This window comes from Colletotrichum navitas, assembly GCF_030913465.1.
Source record: "Colletotrichum navitas strain CBS 125086 chromosome Unknown LY79scaffold_15, whole genome shotgun sequence".
NCBI classification, from domain to species: domain Eukaryota; kingdom Fungi; phylum Ascomycota; class Sordariomycetes; order Glomerellales; family Glomerellaceae; genus Colletotrichum; species Colletotrichum navitas.
The window spans coordinates 105,688-124,280 of record NW_026850561.1 but is presented as its reverse complement, the minus strand read 5'-3'; the positions used below and the strand labels follow the sequence as shown (position 1 = coordinate 124,280).

Here is an 18,593-nt window from a genome sequence, read left to right as displayed (position 1 = left end):
ACATAGTACGCAGCGAAAGAGCAGGGGGAGGTGTGGCAGACAACATAAAAGACCCCCAGGACGAGTGCGAAAGCCAGGATAAGCAGCTCATGGCGGAAGCCTGGAGGGCCGCCTGCTGGAACCTGCTAGGCCTGCTAGGCCTGCTGTGCGCGTGATGAGATCGGCGCTAGGCCAGCGGCGTAGGGAGCTAACTGTTCAGATCAGACCGGCGGTCGATTAACAGCGCATACGACGTATTAGTATACGGAGTATCGAATCGAGCATCCAGGGCGAGAGAAAGGGTCTTCATTGGGCGCCTGGGTCTGGAATAAGCTCTGTCGACTTGGCTCGAGTGCCCTATTCGAGTTGCATAGCACAGCCCTCTGATGCCCCCCCCCCCCCCCCGACATCAGGCCGGCATTGAATTGCGGTGGGTTTTGGGGTTGATTGCTGGTCGCCGAGCGAGGTAGACCATTTTTGGGCATGCATGTATGCGAAGAACTCGTTCTTGTGTTGGTCATCACCGAGCAGAGGGAGGCGGTGGAAGCGGCAGTGGCAGTGTAAGTAGGTTGGTGCAAGTCAGAGTAGAGTTCGCGGCCAATGGAGAGAGTGGGAAAGGGGTGTGTGCGAGGGAGGTTCCGATGCATTGTTGAATGCGCAGGAGCACAGTTTTCCTCGGGCAGAGAGGCATACAGATAGACAGACGGACAGACAGATCCGTCAAAGAAACACAATGGATGCCAGAAGGAGAAAACAAGCCACAGTCCGGGCGTACGTCAGTGGGAGCAGATGGAATCACGAGCGGCGAGGCCGAACAGCCGGGATGGCTGGGAGACGGAACAAGAGGCAACGCTTGGGGTTATCATGAGGCAACAACCGACCTCGAAGGCGGTGAGTCGGTGAAGAGAGATTTGGGGATGGAGGGGAGGCAAGGGAATGCTCGGCTGACTGTTTATTCCAGTGGAATCGCACACGCTAAAGGGGGGGGGCAAAGTCTGAGTAGAATGCAGTTAGTCAGCTGGGCGGTTTCGAGGGTTTGGAGGAGGAGGAGGGGAAAGGGTTTGTTTGATGGCCATATTTGGCTGTATGTCTGTCTATAATTACTCTCGCTAAGCAACAGTCAGTTAGGTTGCGTGCCGGAAAAGGGCGCACGCTGGCACCGGCAACCAGCAGTGTAGCAACGGCCACACTGAGACAAGAGCGAGCATCTCCCCGGTTGACAAAGACACCGCAACGACCGGACCTGGACCTGCACAATGTGGCATGGACATGGCTGTTTGGATCGGCCCGGCATGCGACTCGCGCTGCCTGTGCCAGATACAGCAGCTCTTTATCTGTACATGGTATCGTCGTGTCCAGTGGGACGGTGAGAAAAGCCAGGAAAGCTCCGAAGGGATGGCACACGGTAGCGGTAACTAACAATGGGGGGCGGGGGGTTTGCATATCCCGGACGGCCCCGCTAACTACTTGCAGCAATCCGAGAAGCACCCCTCAGCTCTCTCTCTCTGTCTCTCTCTCTCTCTCTCTCTCTCTCTCTCTCTCTCTCTCTCTCTCTCTCTCTCTCTCTCTCTCTCTCTCTCTCTCTCTCTCTCTCTCTCCACATGGCAGCGGTGAAAGCACCTCTCTCTGGCGGTAGCAGCGAAGAAACACAACAACAAAGGGCATTGTGAGGGGAGAGGGCGGGGAGGGAATGGGAGGGGGGAGGACTGAGACGAATAGGAAGATTGCGGTTACCCACCACCATCATCGTCCTCTCGTGCAAGAATGACGGCGAGCGGGCGCAGATGATAAGGGGGAGGAAGATTCAAGAAACCCCCGACCTGAGACCTTTGGTGGTTTCTCCAATCTTCTTGCAGGTCAGAGCCTACAGCAGCTTGATCCTGGTGGCTTAGCTAGGGTGTAGGGGATAAGGTGAGAGAGAGAGTGAGAGAGTGAGAGAGTGAGAGAGAGAGAGAGAGAGAGAGAGAGAGAGAGGAGAGACAGAGTGAGAGAGAAAAGAAACGGCCCTTGGATGGTCGGCCGGATCGATGGTTCGGCCAGTAGAGATGCATTGATGCAACAGACCCGATTCAGGGCTGAGAGATGGACGATGGACGGGAACAGGTTAGAATCTCACTCACTCACTCTCTCTGAGTGTGTGTGTGTGTGTGTCTTGGTCTGGGGTTCTACACACATGGGAGGGACCTTTATCTTCATCACGAGGACGGACCACCCAGCTGGGGTTAGGTCTCCAGCTGCAACTTCCACAACATGGCTCTGCACCCATCCCATTTCTCCATCTCCACATTCACATTCTCACATCACCACCACCCCTTCACCCCCCTCCCCCATGCCGCCATGCCGCCATGCCGCCATGCCACGCCGTACTCAGGCTACCTAGGCTGCCGAGGGACGGGTATGGGGCCGCAGCACGGGGCAGGATGCGCCAAAACCTTTATTGGTTGTACTGGGCCAAGTCACCAGGAGAGCCTCCTCGCCGCCAAGAGATACTTGGATATCCAACTCGCTCGACTTCACCAGCGTGTAATTTCGCATCAACACCGCATACTATGAGCGATTTATCACCTCAGTCTTTTACCCTTCGCTTTCCCTTTGGAGCAACAGGATCCTCCTCGCTCTCTGGTTTTTATTTATTTTTATTTTCCTCCCAAACTTCCCCCACCCCTCCAATCAAGCGCAGCCGAGCTCAGTCAGCCTCCTCCTCGTCATCCTCCCTCGTGCCGCCGCCTGCCTGCAACGTCGTTTCTGTGACACGCTCTTCTTCTCCTTTTGGCCCTCCCTCTCTCTCACTGCCCACCGTGACTGCCCTGGGCCTTGCCACAATTTCCCTTCTGATGGCCTGCCTGTAATTTCAAAACACTCCGATTCGCCTTGCCCAGCCTAGCCTAGTGCTCCGGCCCCTCGGCTTCTACGTGGACAAAGACACCGGCAAAGAGGGCGCGGGTTTCGTCTGCCACAGTATTCCAGCACGTTGGCCTCGCAGTTCCATGTCACCGCCCCTTAGCTTTGTAGATACAATGCTCAACTGACCTCCGTCCTTCTTCGCACGTCGTCGTCTGCTCCCCCTTCCCGTCTATTGCTGCTGGTGTAGCCGCCGTCGCCGCCGTCTCATGCCTTGTTGCTTGCCTCTGTCGACGATTCTGGGTTGCCTTGATCTCAAATTGCACCCCCATCTCCATTTTCTTCCCTCTACGCCCTTCCCATCCGTCCCATCCCCCAGAACTTTGAATGGGTAAAAAAAGCCGCGCCGCTTTGCTTGCTTGCCGTTGCCGTTGCCGTTGTTGACCTGCACACCCCTCCACTAGGGGAGAGGGGACGACAACAGGTTCATTCGGTTTCTCTTACCTAGCACCATCCCTAAGTCAAGCAAAGCGTCGACAGTCAGCCCTTGCCTGCCATGTGATGGAATTATGCGAAGGCCGTAGTTTCCGTCATAAAGGTTACCATACGGCTGGGCGTGTGCATTCTGCATCTGGGTCTGTGTCTGATGTGCGTGTGCGTGTGTGTGTGCGTGTGTGTGTATGTCGCTCTTAAACAGTTGTAGAGAGGAATGTGCCAAGACCCGTGATGGATGCCATGTTAAGACGGTTCACCCGTTTTGCCATCCCGAATCCAGGTCCCATCTCGCGACTCGTGACCCTTTGGTCTACTCTATATATATGTATGTATGTGTATATATATATATATATATATAAGACCCTGAATGCGTTGCAGGTCGTGGTAAACATACTCTTGGACTCCTTCACTTCTCACTTCCCTCTCTTGCCTCCCCCTGCTTCCCTTTACTCTTTGTGAGGCCTCCTACCATAACTTACGCTCACACTGGACTTTTACTCGGTCTGACGCGCTCTCCTACCTCTTTCTATACAGCTAGTGCGGAAATCTGCGCTGAAAACTCCTTGAGAAAGATCAGTCATGGACGAGCCTGAAAAGTCGCATTCCCATGCGACTGGTGAGCGCATCCGCTGGGACGCCGACGAGGAGGCCGGCAGGAGAGCCCATCGACCCAGCACGGTCCCAGGTCTGCAACGTACGCGCTCGAACACGTCCATTTCAATTCACTCGGTCAGGTCGAGACGCAATTCCATCGATGCGACTGCCGAGCTTCCGATTCAGTACAGAACGGTGTAGGTGTAAACCTAACCCTCTTTAGTCCGACTGAACGACCTCGCCTGTTACTCAGTGCTAATGTTCTTGTCGGAAAGGTCCTTCGAGATAGAAGAGTACAAGTCAAAGACAGCAGCCGTCAAGAAGGCCAAGAATGTCGCAACGGGTTCGTAAAAGACCCAAGGTCCCGGCCGCAACAGCCGCGTTGACAGAGTGAGCTGCAAACTGACATGTCCGCCTTCGTGGCCTCCAGAGCTATCGGAACTCGAATGGCACACCCTTTCCCTCGACGAGATCCTCAGGCGCCAGTCATCCTCCCTCGCCGATGGCCTCTCCTCGGACCAGGTCCAGCGCCGCACGGCGCACTACGGCAGGAACGCGCCCTCGCCCGCACCGACAAATCACACGAAGCGTATACTCGGATACTTCTTCAAGGGCTTCGGTACTGTTCTGCTGGTGGCCTCTATCCTCGTCTTCATCGCGTGGAAGCCCCTGGGCAGTCCGCCCGCCGTGGCCAATCTGGCGCTGGCCATTGTGCTGTTGGCCGTCTTCTTTATCCAGGCCGCCTTCAACATGTGGCAGGACTGGTCCTCGTCGCGGGTCATGAACTCGATCAAGACTATGCTGCCCGAGAACTGCATGGTGATTCGTGATGGACAACAGACCGAGATCCCGGCTGATCAGATCGTACCCGGGGATATCCTCATCGTCAAGTCTGGAAACAAGTTGCCGGCTGATGTGCGCTTCCTCAAAGTCTCTTCGGACGCCAAATTCGACAGATCCATCTTGACGGGTAAATAACTCCAATATCCCCTTTTCACTGTTCTGCTTCTCTCTCCAACCCATGTGTCGCAAACCTTTTGCGGTTGTTCTGTCGGTGGGCATTGTGAACGCGACTGACCAAAGTACAAACTATCAGGAGAATCGGTTCCTCTGCCCGCTTCGGTCGACTCGACTGACAACAACTACCTCGAGACCCGATGTATCGGCCTCCAGGGCACTCACTGTGTCTCTGGCACTTGTACGGGGCTGGTGGTGGCCACGGGCGACAACACCATTTTCGGCCGCATCGCCAAGCTGACCAACGAGCCGAAGAAGGGCTTGACCACTCTCGAGCGCGAGGTCTTGCATTTTGTGCTCATCATCTGCTCCATCATGTTCCTGATGATCGTTGTAGTTCTGATCGTCTGGTACGTTCATGATACTGTTTTTGACAAGGACCTTGGCTAATAGCATCTGATGAATAGGGGCGCCTGGCTCAGACCGAAGTATCCAAATTGGATCAATGTGCCTAATTTGATCATATCCTGTGTATCCGTTGCTGTGGCGTTCATTCCTGAGGGTCTGCCTGTGGCCTTGACCGCCAGTATGACCATCAGCGCAAACATGATGCGCAAAAACAAGATCTTGTGCAAGTCCCTCAAGACCGTAGAGACTCTCGGATCTGTATCCATCATTTGCTCCGACAAAACCGGTACTTTGACTCAGGTAGGTCAACACAAGTGCCCGTTACATCCAGGTGCCAAGAGTCCATACTGACAGAGGTACAAAGAACAAAATGATTGTCACGGAATGTGCCATCGGCACTAAGACGATGACGGCCGAAGGTGCCCGGAATGAACTCACACTCAACAGAAACAACGCTCCGAACAATAACTCTCTGGAGCAGCTCCGGGCTATTGCAGGCCTCTGCAATGCCGGCCAGTTTGACGCCGCCACCATTCGCCTGCCTCTCCATGAGCGCGTGATCCACGGCGACGCTACGGATCAGGCCATCCTGCGTTTCTCAGAAAGCCTGGGTCAGGTCAACGAGCTTCGCCGATGCTGGCAGACAAAATACGAGCTCGCCTTCAACAGCAAAAACAAATACATGATTCGCGTGCTTGGCATGTCTCATCCTGACGGCTTGTCATTGGCCCTACCTTTCGACACTGCGTCCGTCTTCCAGCCAGGCGACGTGTAAGTGCACTCTCAGTCGTGTCGTTTCTGGGAACGGGCGAAAAGTTAACGTCGCGCTGCAGTTTGTTAACTATCAAGGGTGCCCCTGACGTTCTCATGCCCAGACTCAGCAACTACGTCAATCCCTCTGGATATACTACTGCCTTGGACCCTTCGACGCGTGCTTCCATCGAGCAGATCAAAGATGAGTGGTCAGCTCAGGGGCGACGCGTGCTGTTGCTCGCTCGCAAGGCCATCTCGAGATCTGCCCTGAAGGGAAGCCCGACGGAGAGTTCGTATGAGATGGAAATCAACAATCAAGCCAAGTCCGGCCTCACTCTCGTCGGCCTTGTTGGCATCGTCGACCCGCCCCGCCCCGAGATCCCCGAAGTCATGAACACTCTTCGTGGCGCGGGCATCCGCATCTTCATGGTGAGTTGATTCTCTTGCAATGGACATGGAGGTCTTCGGATACTGACGGAACGCAGGTAACCGGTGATTTCGCCCTCACAGCCTCTGCCATCGCAGCCGAGTGCAACATCATCAGCGTCCCCCGTTCCCAGATCGACGACGTCACGGCTCTCCAACGCACGATCCCTGCCGAACCGTCAGTAAAGCAAGTCATTGACGACGTCGAGTCATCCCCGCGCCAAGCCATCGTCCTCTCCGGCCCCGAGCTGATCACCCTGAACGAAGAACAATGGGACCAGCTGGCGCAATACCAGGAGATCGTCTTCGCGCGCACGACCCCCGAGCAGAAGCTCCGCATCGTCCGTGAGCTGCAGGCCCGTCACCAGATCGTGGGAATGACCGGCGACGGCGTTAACGATGCCCCCTCCCTTCGCGCCGCGGACGTCGGCATTGCTCTGGGCTCGGGGAGCGACATCGCCATCGAGGCTGCGGACATGGTCCTCCTTGACTCCTTCTCCAGTGTCGTCGAGGCGCTGCGCTACGGACGTATGATGTTCGACAACCTGAAGAAGACCGTCGCTTACCTCCTCCCCGCCGGAAGCTTCTCCGAGTTCTGGCCCGTCATGACCAATGTCTTGTTCGGCATCCCGCAGATTCTGAGCAGTTTCCTCATGATCATTATTTGTCTTTTCACCGACGCAGCTGCCGCCATCGCGATGGCCTACGAGGCCCCGGAGGCGGATGTGCTTCTCCGCAAGCCTCGCGTTCCTGGCAAGGACCGTCTCGTTGACTGGCAGCTCGTCCTCCAATCGTACGGCCTCGTCGGCGTCCTCGAGGCTGTATCCTCATTTGCCATGTCGTACTGGCACCTTGAGCGCCAGGGCATCAAGTTCAGCGACATCTGGTTCTCCTTTGGCAACCTTCCCTCCACCATTGACCCGAAATTTTACCAGCAGCAGCTCAACATCGCGAGCTCCATCTATTTTGTCAACCTCGTCGTCATGCAGTGGTTCAACCTCATGGCCATCCGCACCCGTCGCTTGTCTCTCTTCCAGCACCCGCCCATCGGCAACAGGCTGACGCAGAATTTGTACTTGTTCCCAGCCGTTGTGTTCGCCCTTCTCATGGCCATTTTCTGGCTCTACGTCCCCGAGTTTCAGTCCGCGCTTGGCACAGCCCCGGTCCCGGTCGAGTACTGGTTCCTGCCCATGAGCTTTGGCCTCGGCATCCTCCTCATAGACGAAGCTAGGAAGTTCGCCGTGCGTAGGTGGCCTACTGGCGTTCTTGCCAAGGCGGCCTGGTAAACGGAATGCGGTTGAGCTTGCTGGATCTGAGTATTGCTCAATGGCAGATTAATAATGCGGGAATGCTCGCAGCTTGTGGAGGACTGGCTGTAAAATGCAGTGAATTAATGGGAGGGGGGTTGGCAGCATGATTCCATCTTATTTCCAAAAGAACTAAAGCAAGCGTGCTAGCGTCACATCTTTGAGTAGCTAATACAATGTTGTGCATTTAACCGGTTTGGCGTTGTCGGCTCTTGTTGGTCGGTCGTTTTCTGGTTCTCGCTATATATGTAAGCTCATCTTACCGGTAAGCATCGTTCCAAAGTCTGACTGCATACTGCTCAATCTTACCCTCCAATCCGAGCAGAGCACTCTTCCCAATCCGTCAGCTATAATTCTTACACAGGCGCTAGAGTGGTTTGAAATGCCAAGTCCGTGTCGGTTGGAAACAATCTTGGGTCTTGGTGGATATATGTAAAAATAGGCGACTCATCAAAATTATATGAACTTGCTTTAACCATGTCCTATCATTGACGCACTACGAAGACGGTGACTTATGGCATCATGACGCGCTAGCCCTACCAACGAAGTCACGAAGGACTCGATCAGAAAAACAACTTTTAAAGTAGCTGGAGTCGATCTGTGGTTTCAGTCCGTGATGACATCTGCAGCATCTTACCTATGCTGGTTGGCCCCATGGATGCCAAGCGCCAAGACGTGATGGTGTCAGACCTGCATGGGAACTTGGGATAAGCCGTACTCCGGGTGCGCACGTCCAGTGATCAGGATAAGACGCAACTTCGTCTGACAACGTCGGCTGTTCCCTGCCCAATCAGACGTGATGATTCTTCCTTTGCCACGTCTTCGCTGTTGTACCTGTACTTTTTATTGAAGTTACGGCAAGCAAAGAGTCCGCACTAGAATCCACCCATCCTATTGGCGGGTAAACCAGGCTGGGCGGTTGGCACAACGGCTGAAAGAGGAGCGCCCCGAACACAACATTGATTGCTGACACACAGCAGCGACAAGAAGACAAAAATATATAGCCGGCACCAATGCAGCACCTAGCCGAGTTTCCCTGCTCCGGCTTCTCCAGTTCTTTGCCTGGACCCTGCGGCTTCGGGACCCTGTGCCCGACGCTCCGGTAACGATCCCGAGTTTCTTTCGTGCCGCCTTCGCTTCGTCCAACTACACGGCAGTAGGCCTGCAGGGATCCGAGCCTCGACCCACCATGAACTGGGTAAGCATCGATGACAGCTGGGAAGCTGTACAGCTGCTCTACGTAACGCATCACGTCTTGTTGGAGATACTTTGGACCTCGGGCATCTACCTGCGTTACCTGGTACCGAGCTGGAGGAAGATCACCACCCCGAAACACTCCGAGTATACGAAGGTCCCGTACGTTCCTCTCGCCATCCATGTCATTGTTGGCACGATCGAGGTGTTCCGGTATTACTGCCAGCTTGCCATCACCAGTGAAGCCCCGAAACCCAACGTCGTTGACTTTGGCCTCTGCCTCATCATGGCGGCCACCAGCCTTCGGTTGGCCGCTAACGTCAGGAACGGGAGAGTAGAAATTGTTAGGACCACATTTCAGGCCACGGCGGTGCAGCGGATGTTCGCCTCCGCGTTGGGGTACATGCATGGCGACGCGGAGTGGCATCGGGCATCTATCAAACTTCTGAACAATTTGGTATGGACCCGGTTGATCGGCGGTTATATGAACCACCTTCAGGGATTCCGGAGCTATGGGGACTCGTTCACCGGCGCCGTGGTCGTGGCACACCAGCTTGCATTGTGGGAGAGCGATTACCCCGCGGGGGTTCCTTTCTTCCTGGCCGTGTTGTCTGTGTTGTTGGTTGTCGACAAGTGGGCATCACGAAAACTGCACGGAAAGTGAGTTACGCTAGAAGACTGGGCGACCCAGTGCCGCCGTCCGAAATTGTGGTTTTGAACTGACGAGCGTCACAGACCAGGGTTCGTCCCCCGCGTTCTGGCGCAGTTCGGATTTGTGACCGCCGTCAAGTGTGAAACGGCGTCAGGGGAAAAGCTGGAGTAGGTTTCTGTCATGACCATGACCTTGATGAAGTTGGGAGCAAGAGACTTTCTGGGCACGTTGCGAATTCTCCAAGAGAGTTTTTTTTTTTTTTTTTTTTTTTTTTTTTGCGGCTACTACTCCAGAGCCGCCGGGCTCGGCCGCGGTGGAACCATGACAGAGAATTGACACATCATGTAAAGTCACATCGGTCAAAATCCTTCGACGTCTCATGTTTCGTTTCGTTTCCTTTTTTGTGCACTCAGTTTGTGTTGAGCGCGGACAAAGGGTTAATTATGCTTCATAACATGCATGCAAAGGGAGTCGGTAAACTTCCGGTGGCGCGGATGGATCACCGAAGCTCGGGGAACGCCCAATCAGAGGTGCCGGAACTGAAGGCCATCCACCCCCAAGGGAGGGCAAATTAGTCGCGAAAGGTAGGATCGAAGTTGATGAGTTCTTGGCGTTTGTCGCGAAATACACCAGGGTCAGCCAGAGAGCTCAAGAACACGGTAGCAGTTAACAGGCAGACACTTTGCGGGGCAGCATTTGAGTCATTAAAGTACCTCTCAAAGTCTCTTGCTTATTCCACATAGACTTACGCATAGACTAGCTTACCCTTTTGCTATAAAAAAAAAAAGAAGAAGAAGAAAACAGAGATGTCTTTATTAGCTTAAAGTGTATCTAGAATGTAGTTATATAAATTAACTTTTTAGAGAAATGTACCCCTAGAGATACTACTGTTAATTTAAAATATCTAGGCTATAGTATATACTATTAGAGAAGCTTTTTTCTCTTTTTATTAACTTAGGAATTAAGGATTTAAAGTTAGCGGTGTAGGGACAACAGAATTGACTTAAGAGAAGGTGGGTCAGTACTTTGGCATAGTCTGAAATGCTAAGGTTTGACCCACAAAGTGTCTGTCTGTTAGGTAACTGCCACCAAGAACACAGGGGCCGCGCTGCGACTTGAATGCTCCTGAACATCCCTCTCAGTTCTATTTCTGAAGGAATCGATGTGAAGATGAGTGTGAACGTCTGGATGGATGGAATGCCCAGCCACCCAGCGTCTTGACCCGAGTCACAACCACCCGCCTATCATCATTTGTTTCCGTGGTTGAGCCGTCATCGGCGCGAGTCAGCCAGAAATTCCTTCGTGACGTGGGGGGTTTTGTTTGCTTGCTCGGCCCACCGTTGGTGGCCAACGACCCGTTCGACTCTTGGCTTCGTTTGGTGCCTTGGCTGCCGTCTTGGCTCTTGTGCTTGTTTTTCGCCGCATTGCATGGCGTCAACCGATTCCGTGCATATACGTGACTGACCGCCCTCGGTTGTTCAACGACTTCATCGGCAATGTATGCGATATGCATGCATGCATGCCAGTGGGACCTTGGATGGCATGGCTCTCTATACTCGCCAAACTATCCGCATCCGGGCCGTTTGCAACTAGCAGTAGATTCTAGCCTCGTACGACGCACTTTGCTGGGTCCTCCCTCCCATCGCCCTGCAAACGCGACTTTGTCTAGTAGTAATAACAAGAGGGATTTACTTGTAAATGGCAGGGCGGGGCCCGGGAGGGTCGCCCTGAGGTCTGCCGACGAATGGGGTGGCATCGTGGACCATCATACCGTCTGAGCGTTCTACGGTGTAGGCCTGATGAAGATATCGCCGTCCACCAGGGAAGACAGGACAGGTGCGGCGGGACTCGGTCGACTTCCGCCGTGAGCCCTGGCCGACTAACTACTACGTAACCCCGTGACGCACAACGGAGCGCCTTCGGCATCGATGATATTACAGGCCCGCCCACCGGTTTGTCGGGCCACCTTCGAGGTCACTCTTCTCCTTCTCCGTCTTTCACTTCTCCACACAAAAGCAACGGGGGTCTGAGCGGTTTTCTATCATGAATCTAGTTTACCCTTGCGGCCAGAATCCCGCGGGGTCGCACACATCTCATCTCTCCCCACAAGGGTTGTATTATAGTAGGAACATGAACACCGCGGATTCTCATAAAAAAACGGCATGGCCTCGCCTCCCCCTCTGGCGTTCGTTTCTTCTTTCCACCTTTTCATCGTCGCCGGCTGTCTGTTCTCCCCTCCCCTTGCGCACCTAGGCCGAACTCCTTTCCTATCCAAAGACTTCGGGCAACCTCCGTGCACGCGAAGAACACACCAAGTCTTCGACCATGGGCTCGAAACTCTACTTTGGACTCACGGGCAATGCCCTGAGCGTCCTTCAGATCGCCCTCGTTGTGTGTCCGGCCTTCATCCTCTTCGGATACAACCAGGCTGGTCTCGGCGGTCTGATCACTACTGAGGACTGGGTCAAGACCTTCCCGCAAATCGACACCGTCCACACCACAGGCGAAACCAAGAAAGCCAACTCGACGCTGCAGGGCTTCGTTGTCGCTACCTTCACCATCGGTGCCCTCCTCGGCTCCCTCTTCTGCTCCTGGGCCGGCAACGCCTTCGGTCGTCGCAATGTCATCTTCTTCGCCGGCGTCTGCACCCTCATTGGCGAGATCCTCGAGTGTGCTTCCTTCCACCTGGCACAGCTCATCGTTGGCCGTGTCATTATTGGCTTCGGTGTTGGACAGCTCAGCTCCATTGTGCCTGTTTGGCAGAGTGAGACGTCCGGGGCTAGCAACCGTGGTCGCCAGGTCGTTCTTACTGGTCTCTTTACCTGTGTCGGTTACGTCTTGGAGAGCTGGTTCAACTTGGGCTTCTGGGAACTCAAGACCGGCCCTGTCACGTGGCGCCCCCCCATCGCCATTGCCATCGTTTTCTCCCTTATCATGATGGGCAGCATCTACCTTCTTCCCGAATCGCCTCGCTGGCTCGTCATGAAGGGACGTACCGAGCAAGCCCGCACCATCATTTCCGCGTTTAGGGGCCTGCCTGAGGACTCCTTGGAGGTCATGGCCGAAGTTGCTGGCATTGAGCACTCTCTTGAGGATACCAGCCAGAAGGCTGCCAAGCTCAGCGACGTTCTCAAGATGGGTAATGACAAGCTCGCCTACCGCTTTGGACTTTGCATCTTGCTCCAGTTCTATCAGCAGATGTCTGGAAGCAACCTCGTTTCTGTCTACGCTCCCATCTTGTTCCAGCAAAATCTCGGCATGAAGCCTGAGGCGTCAAAGGCTCTGGCCGGTGGTGCCCTTACCTGGAAGTTCATCTCGTCCTTCTTGGCCTTCTTCGCCATCGACCGGTTTGGGCGACGTGCCGTCTTCATCTTCAGTGGCTTTGGCATGTGTATCTGCATGACCTGCTTGGCCATCACGACGTCTTTCCCCAAGGATAACCAGGCTGCTCAGATCGCTGCCGGCTGCTTCATCTACCTGTTCAACACCTTCGTCCCTATCGGATTCTTGGGTGCCAACTTCCTCTACTGCACTGAGATTGCACCCCTCCGTCTCCGTATGGCCATGTCTTCCATTTCTACCGCCAACCACTGGCTCTGGTAAGTCGCATGAACGGATCGTCTCATCTGTAACCACCATCAACTAACTTGCATTCTAGGAACTTCATTGTTGTCATGGTCACCCCTGTTGCCTTCAACACCATTGGCTGGAGATACTACATTGTCTACGCCGTTATCTCGGCCTGCATTCCCGTCAGCGTCTACTTCCTCTTCCCCGAGACCATGGGCCGCAACCTGGAAGAGATCGAGCTTCTTTTCAGGGACTCTCCTTCCGTGTTCGCGACGGTCAAGTTCGCGAAGAACCGACCCATCGCCATGCCCCAGGAGTTCGACAGCGACAAGCCGGGTCAGAAGGCCGAGTGCGTCGAGAAAACGTCTGACGATTCTGCTTGATTGTGTGTTGTGAAGTAATGAGTACGGTTTGGTGTTTACGGGCCACGCCATGGAAGGCTTTAGATTAGGGAGCGTTGATTTCAGCGACGGTTTTAGCGACTGTAATACGAAGTGCCGTGAGCGCATACAAACTATTGTCCAACCCCGCCAAGTGATCCATCCATGTGGAAATCGGTTTTCGAATGCCAGAAAATTGGGATGAAGTTCCTATACCGCGGGTAATAAGCCGGGCGACAAAGCATCCCCACCCCTTGTACTGACTGCCTGGACAAGCAGAGGTGGGAGGGACGTCGTCCCCAAACATGACACTGAAATGCCAAGTGGGCCACGCTGTCCTCGGGTTCCTAATCAACATCTGTGCGCATCTCGTAGCCGCAAGGATGATGTTTCGATGCCATGTGACTGGAGCTCTCAAGAGGAGAAACAGAATTATAAATTTGCGAACATCTGAGTTTCAGCGGATCCACAGACGCCCCCGCAATCCAAGGTAACCCTTCAGGACATGCGTTGTATCCAAGCAAGGGACCGAAACGACGAAGGCGTTCGTCATCTTAAAGTGCGGCGCGTGCCAGATATTCTCCACTACCAACTGGCCTGGAAGTGGAGATAACCAAATAAAGAAAACAATGGAGAATCCTTTGAGTTCTATATCAGCGTATCGTGTAGATGATATACACAGCAAAAGATGGGCTGAAAGCTTAGGTGGAAGCGGAGGGGAAATTAAGGTCAAGGTCTCGTCCAATGCAACAGATATATTGATTGGACGTCTCGGGCATACCGCCAGCTGTATTGTGCGACTGACTGTGTGGACAGAGTTAACACACGTCGAGATGAAATGTTGCTAAGCTCTTGAATGTTTTAAACATACCGCTATTAGTGGCCTTGTTCGATTGGCTAAGTACGCTTCGAATCAGTCAGCTGAGAGCTCTCACAGCAACTGGGATATGTAGGCATCACAGGGGGCTTAATGAGGTGCTTATCACGTTGGCACTCTCGGTGATTCCCTCCAAGAGGGACTTGGAGAGCTCTCTAGCCTAGCCTTTAGATCTCGATCAGCTCTGTTCCTGAGCTGTCACGTCCACATATATCCTGCCACTTATGGGTGAAACTGCTCCTATGGCGGTGAAGTCCCTGATTTCGCGGTATAGCTCAACTCCAACATATCTGTTCCTAAGCCATCATATTCTCGTCTTCCCTGTCGCTCCCCAATGATATCGCTCTTTCAGTGGTGAATTACACGACTTTGCGCAGCAGTGCACTGCTTCACCATTAGTCGGCTGTCCTTCTGTTCCATATGCCCCTGTCATGAAACTGGGATAACATTGTGTGATTGGTATCCGTATTGAGCGCCACAGATGTGGCTTACTAAACAGCATGACCCTCTTCGTAGGGGTATTCCCAAGTTTCAACCCGATCTCGTTCCTTATGTAACTCTTAGATAGGATAACTACTTTAAACTCCCTAAACAGATGCTGCGGTTTATCACAGCCACGTACTTCCTCGTTTCTCACAACTGTAGTGACAAAAACAGAGGAATTTGAGATCAAAGAGCCGTTTTCGATGGCCAGCCTTTCGTCAATAGGCCCGTATCCTATATTCCAGGTGGAAAGAAGCATCTGTTTATGCGTTGTCAGAACGATTGTTGACGATACAAGTAATCAGATAGGAAGACGTACGCTAAGACAGAGTTTCAATGAATGTTGAGGCAAAACTTTGGATAATATACGAGCCAAAAGAATAGAGAGAGCTGAGATGTTGGTTGGGATACTTGGTTGTGCTTCTAGGAACCGTATTGTAATCGGCTTGTAGAGATGTGTGAAGGACATATGGCAAAAGCAGTATGACAATAGAAGATAAGATTCATCTGCACAACAGCTGAACCAGATGGTGGAGGAGATTGGTAGAAAGAGGATAGGATTCGGTCAAGAATATGACAGTTGAGCTGGTGATGGTGGAGGTTGGATAGGTAGAAAGAGGGGCTTTCTCTATACGTATCTTGCTGGGAGAGGATTCGGTTCGGAACTATGCAAGCCAGCAAAACTATCAGTGAAGAGTATAAGGTTCAGGGAAGCATAATCGAAATGCGGGATTAGCGCAATAGCCCGTATTTGACGCAGGTCCATTTGTTGAATTGTCTCTTCTGATGAGTAGGGACCTGGATTGGTTTCTTCTAGAGGTCCAAGGAAATGAGTGAGTAGGGACGTGATGAAGTAAATGTAACGAAGTCACCCGCCTTTTTCGAAAGACGGAGGAACTATGAGAAACATCGAGGGATGTGTGCCTCGGGCATAACAAGGTCAATATCACTATGGAGGTACCAGAATACCAGCTCTCCATGCGATAAGTCGAGATGTCAACTTACGTCAAGACTTCCAAGCTGTGCGCGAACTGGTTATGTGCATCAGCTTCGAGGAGTTCGCCGGGCGTCCTGAACCCACAAAGGATGCCATCTGGAAGATCTTCCAGCGACTCATCAACTGAAAAAGAAATTCCATCCCAGTTGCAACACGCGTAGCTCACCCATGGTGTGAATGCGTGACAGAGGGCCTCGCTATGTAACAGTCCACTTGACATTCCACGTCACTGTGGAGGTTCGGGGCGATGCCCCTTGGGTACCCATAGACAGGAAGGCAAAAGGTCATTTTCTAGTCGAAGTCGCGAAATGATGTGCCTCTGACGGTCATCTACACAAGCATATACAGCTACCTATCCTTATCCACGAATTGGGAAAATACTTCCGGAAATAGATCGTCATGAAGACTGATTACCAGTCTGGAAACCCACAAGGCCGAACATATGTCACAGCTCTGCAAAACAAATTAGTGCGTGACTGTCGTCGCTTCACCGATCTTAGGCACAATGTTCCCTGGTCAAAAAGGGGTAGGCTGAGTCTCAAGTTGAGTACTGCCCAGATGAAGTATCTCCGGGACGAATGGAATGCAGGGAAACTACACCCTGGCGACAAGACTGTCTTTGAGCGCAAATATGCCTGTCGTACACGTATAATCCCTTCGCTACACATCGTGGAAACGACAAGGATCATTGCCAAGGAGATTGAGTTTAATGGACTGGAGTCAATTAGTTACGTGGGCAGTAATAGTAGCTTATATATCGTGACATCAAGCGACGGGTCTGCATATTTCGCCCACCCCCACACATTGCCTGACGATTGGCAATGGGGGAACTGCTGGGCCGGTATTAGAAAGATTCCTCCGGATGCAACGCTTGTGTAACCGCAAGCGTACGACAATAGACACACCATTTACAATCTACTTAGAGTGTGTGTGTACCAGGCTTGCGTCAACCGGATGATCATTAAAGAGTCAGACCCAGAGCAAGAGGTTAAACAAAACGCCCAGTCTCAATACTCTGAGTTTCTCGGTCTCCCGCTTGCAGTTGAGATACATAATCCGTTAACCTTTGCGGTTGCACACAAGCACCATGGGCTGCAAATGAGAACAGGATAGAGTCCTGATGCAACAAGCCTGCGGGACCGGGACGACAGTCTCAACAACATTTTGATCGAGACAAGAACCAGCAATTACTTCAAGTGGAAATTCCCAGAAAATACTTATCCAGATATACAGAAGATAGTTGCAGATATTGATGTGCCTGCGCGGTATGTAAATTAAGATTTGGTGCTGGGGCCTCTTGATGCCCGGATGAACGTCAGTGGCGCAGAAGTTGATTACAGAGAAGATTCGGATGCGGAGAACTGGTTTTCGGAGGAATCAACCTTGTGGCTTACGGTTCAAAGACCTGTTCCTCTGAATCTAAACGACGGAGTGTCGCGTCCTTTCGGGTGTCAGGCCGCGCTCCAATAGCATTACTGTACTGTGCTACCGCGTGATCTTGATGTACTCACAGGAGCAACCTTCTCATCGGTCAAGACGCCTTGGGTCCTCCATGCCTCAGCTGGAGGGGTGGGCTCTTTGGTCTTCTCGTTCGCCATTACGCTCTGGACGATGTGGTATGGGGCTTGGATAGAGAGCTATGAACCAATCCAAGGGTCTGGGTCTCAGTTGTCGCCGTTTCTCTGAAGATCACATTCTTTGTAACAAGGATGCTCAAAACGTTCAATTATCGCCCCTCACGCGAAGTCAAATGCCATCCTGCTCGATGGACGGAGCAAACTTCTTTTTCTGGCAGTCAAGGGAAGCCACCCCAGAGCCTGCATCCTACAGGCCTCCAGCTGCGAGTGCGGCGTGGCAGTTTGGATGATCTGAGTTGGTTCAGTCACTGCCTGTGCTTCGAAGATAGTGCCATCTTGGCTCAACGTGGGCTCTAGCGATGCTGTGAACGATGGTCGGTACGCTCCTTTGCCATGGTTGTCTTGCGGTTTCCTTTCTGGGCGTCCCCGACTCACTTGCGCCGTGTCCGACCCCGAGCCTGGACGAACTTAGATACGGCAACGGTAACCATCGTGTATGTGATTACGAACGGTTCGGCTCGGCTCAACACGTGAAGTCGTTGCTTTCTGTCCAAGAGTCTTCAGGTTCTTGTATCACTGCTAACAATCATGTTCCCCGAGGTCCACGTCCTGCCTATTCTTTTCGGCCTTGACCTTTGATAGGCCCATTGCTTCGGCTCGGTCTATCCGTGATAAGAACACTTGCTTCGCTGACCGACAGAAGGGTCAAAGATTGTCGAGTGCTCTACCACCAGAGCTCTTTCTAGAATAAGTCGATCAGGGGCGGAAACCACGATCCTGGTCCATTCAACCCGATTCTAGCCGGCAGCATAGCGACCCAACCCATCTGGCTGCGTCTCTTGCAGGACGTGGCGATTCTGCGGTTCGTCCGCTGAGGTCGTGATCATCAAGAATCGTCTTCTAAAGTGCGGGTATGCATGCAGTCCCAGCCGTCTTCAGTCGTCGTCCTCGCCCCAGCAGCGGCCGTGGTTCAAGGAGATCGACGACTCGGCGCACGTCACTTGTATGCGTCAGTTCGCCTGCCCTAGGGGCCCGCAAGCGTGGGACGGCAACGCCTGTGTCCAGCATCGAGAACGCGAAACCCCCGCATCCTTATCTAGAGC

The 18,593-nt window shown here is 53.0% G+C and overlaps 4 protein-coding genes across 4 annotated transcripts; all 4 read left to right on the top strand.

Moving 5' to 3' along the window:
• Positions 1–1,914: 1,914 nt before the first annotated feature.
• LY79DRAFT_546536 (uncharacterized protein) lies at positions 1,915–3,028 on the top strand. Its single transcript, XM_060557238.1, has one exon. It carries the CDS (start codon positions 2,325–2,327, stop codon positions 2,826–2,828), a length of 504 nt encoding a protein of 167 aa, XP_060416488.1. The 5' UTR covers positions 1,915–2,324; the 3' UTR covers positions 2,829–3,028.
• An 866-nt stretch (positions 3,029–3,894) lies between these two features.
• Positions 3,895–7,953, top strand: LY79DRAFT_627797 (Na,H/K antiporter P-type ATPase; the record flags this gene model as incomplete). Its single annotated transcript, XM_060562132.1, has 8 exons — positions 3,895–4,106; positions 4,185–4,252; positions 4,340–4,879; positions 5,006–5,276; positions 5,334–5,574; positions 5,639–6,045; positions 6,108–6,456; positions 6,513–7,953. 8 exons carry the CDS (start codon positions 3,895–3,897, stop codon positions 7,737–7,739), a joined length of 3,315 nt encoding a protein of 1,104 aa, XP_060416487.1. The 3' UTR covers positions 7,740–7,953.
• Positions 7,954–8,745: 792 nt separating this feature from the next.
• On the top strand, positions 8,746–9,854 carry LY79DRAFT_546529 (uncharacterized protein). Its single transcript, XM_060557237.1, has one exon. It carries the CDS (start codon positions 8,950–8,952, stop codon positions 9,616–9,618), a length of 669 nt encoding a protein of 222 aa, XP_060416486.1. The 5' UTR covers positions 8,746–8,949; the 3' UTR covers positions 9,619–9,854.
• Positions 9,855–11,931: 2,077 nt separating this feature from the next.
• On the top strand, positions 11,932–13,559 carry LY79DRAFT_667878 (general substrate transporter; the record flags this gene model as incomplete). Its single annotated transcript, XM_060563453.1, has 2 exons — positions 11,932–13,205; positions 13,265–13,559. 2 exons carry the CDS (start codon positions 11,932–11,934, stop codon positions 13,557–13,559), a joined length of 1,569 nt encoding a protein of 522 aa, XP_060416485.1.
• Between the last annotated feature and the right edge of the window lie 5,034 nt (positions 13,560–18,593).

Coding starts and splice junctions, on each gene's coding strand:
- LY79DRAFT_546536 (XM_060557238.1), top strand. CDS start 2,325: ATGCCGCCATGCCACGCCGTACTCAGGCTACCTAGGCTGCCGAGGGAC.
- LY79DRAFT_546529 (XM_060557237.1), top strand. CDS start 8,950: ATGAACTGGGTAAGCATCGATGACAGCTGGGAAGCTGTACAGCTGCTC.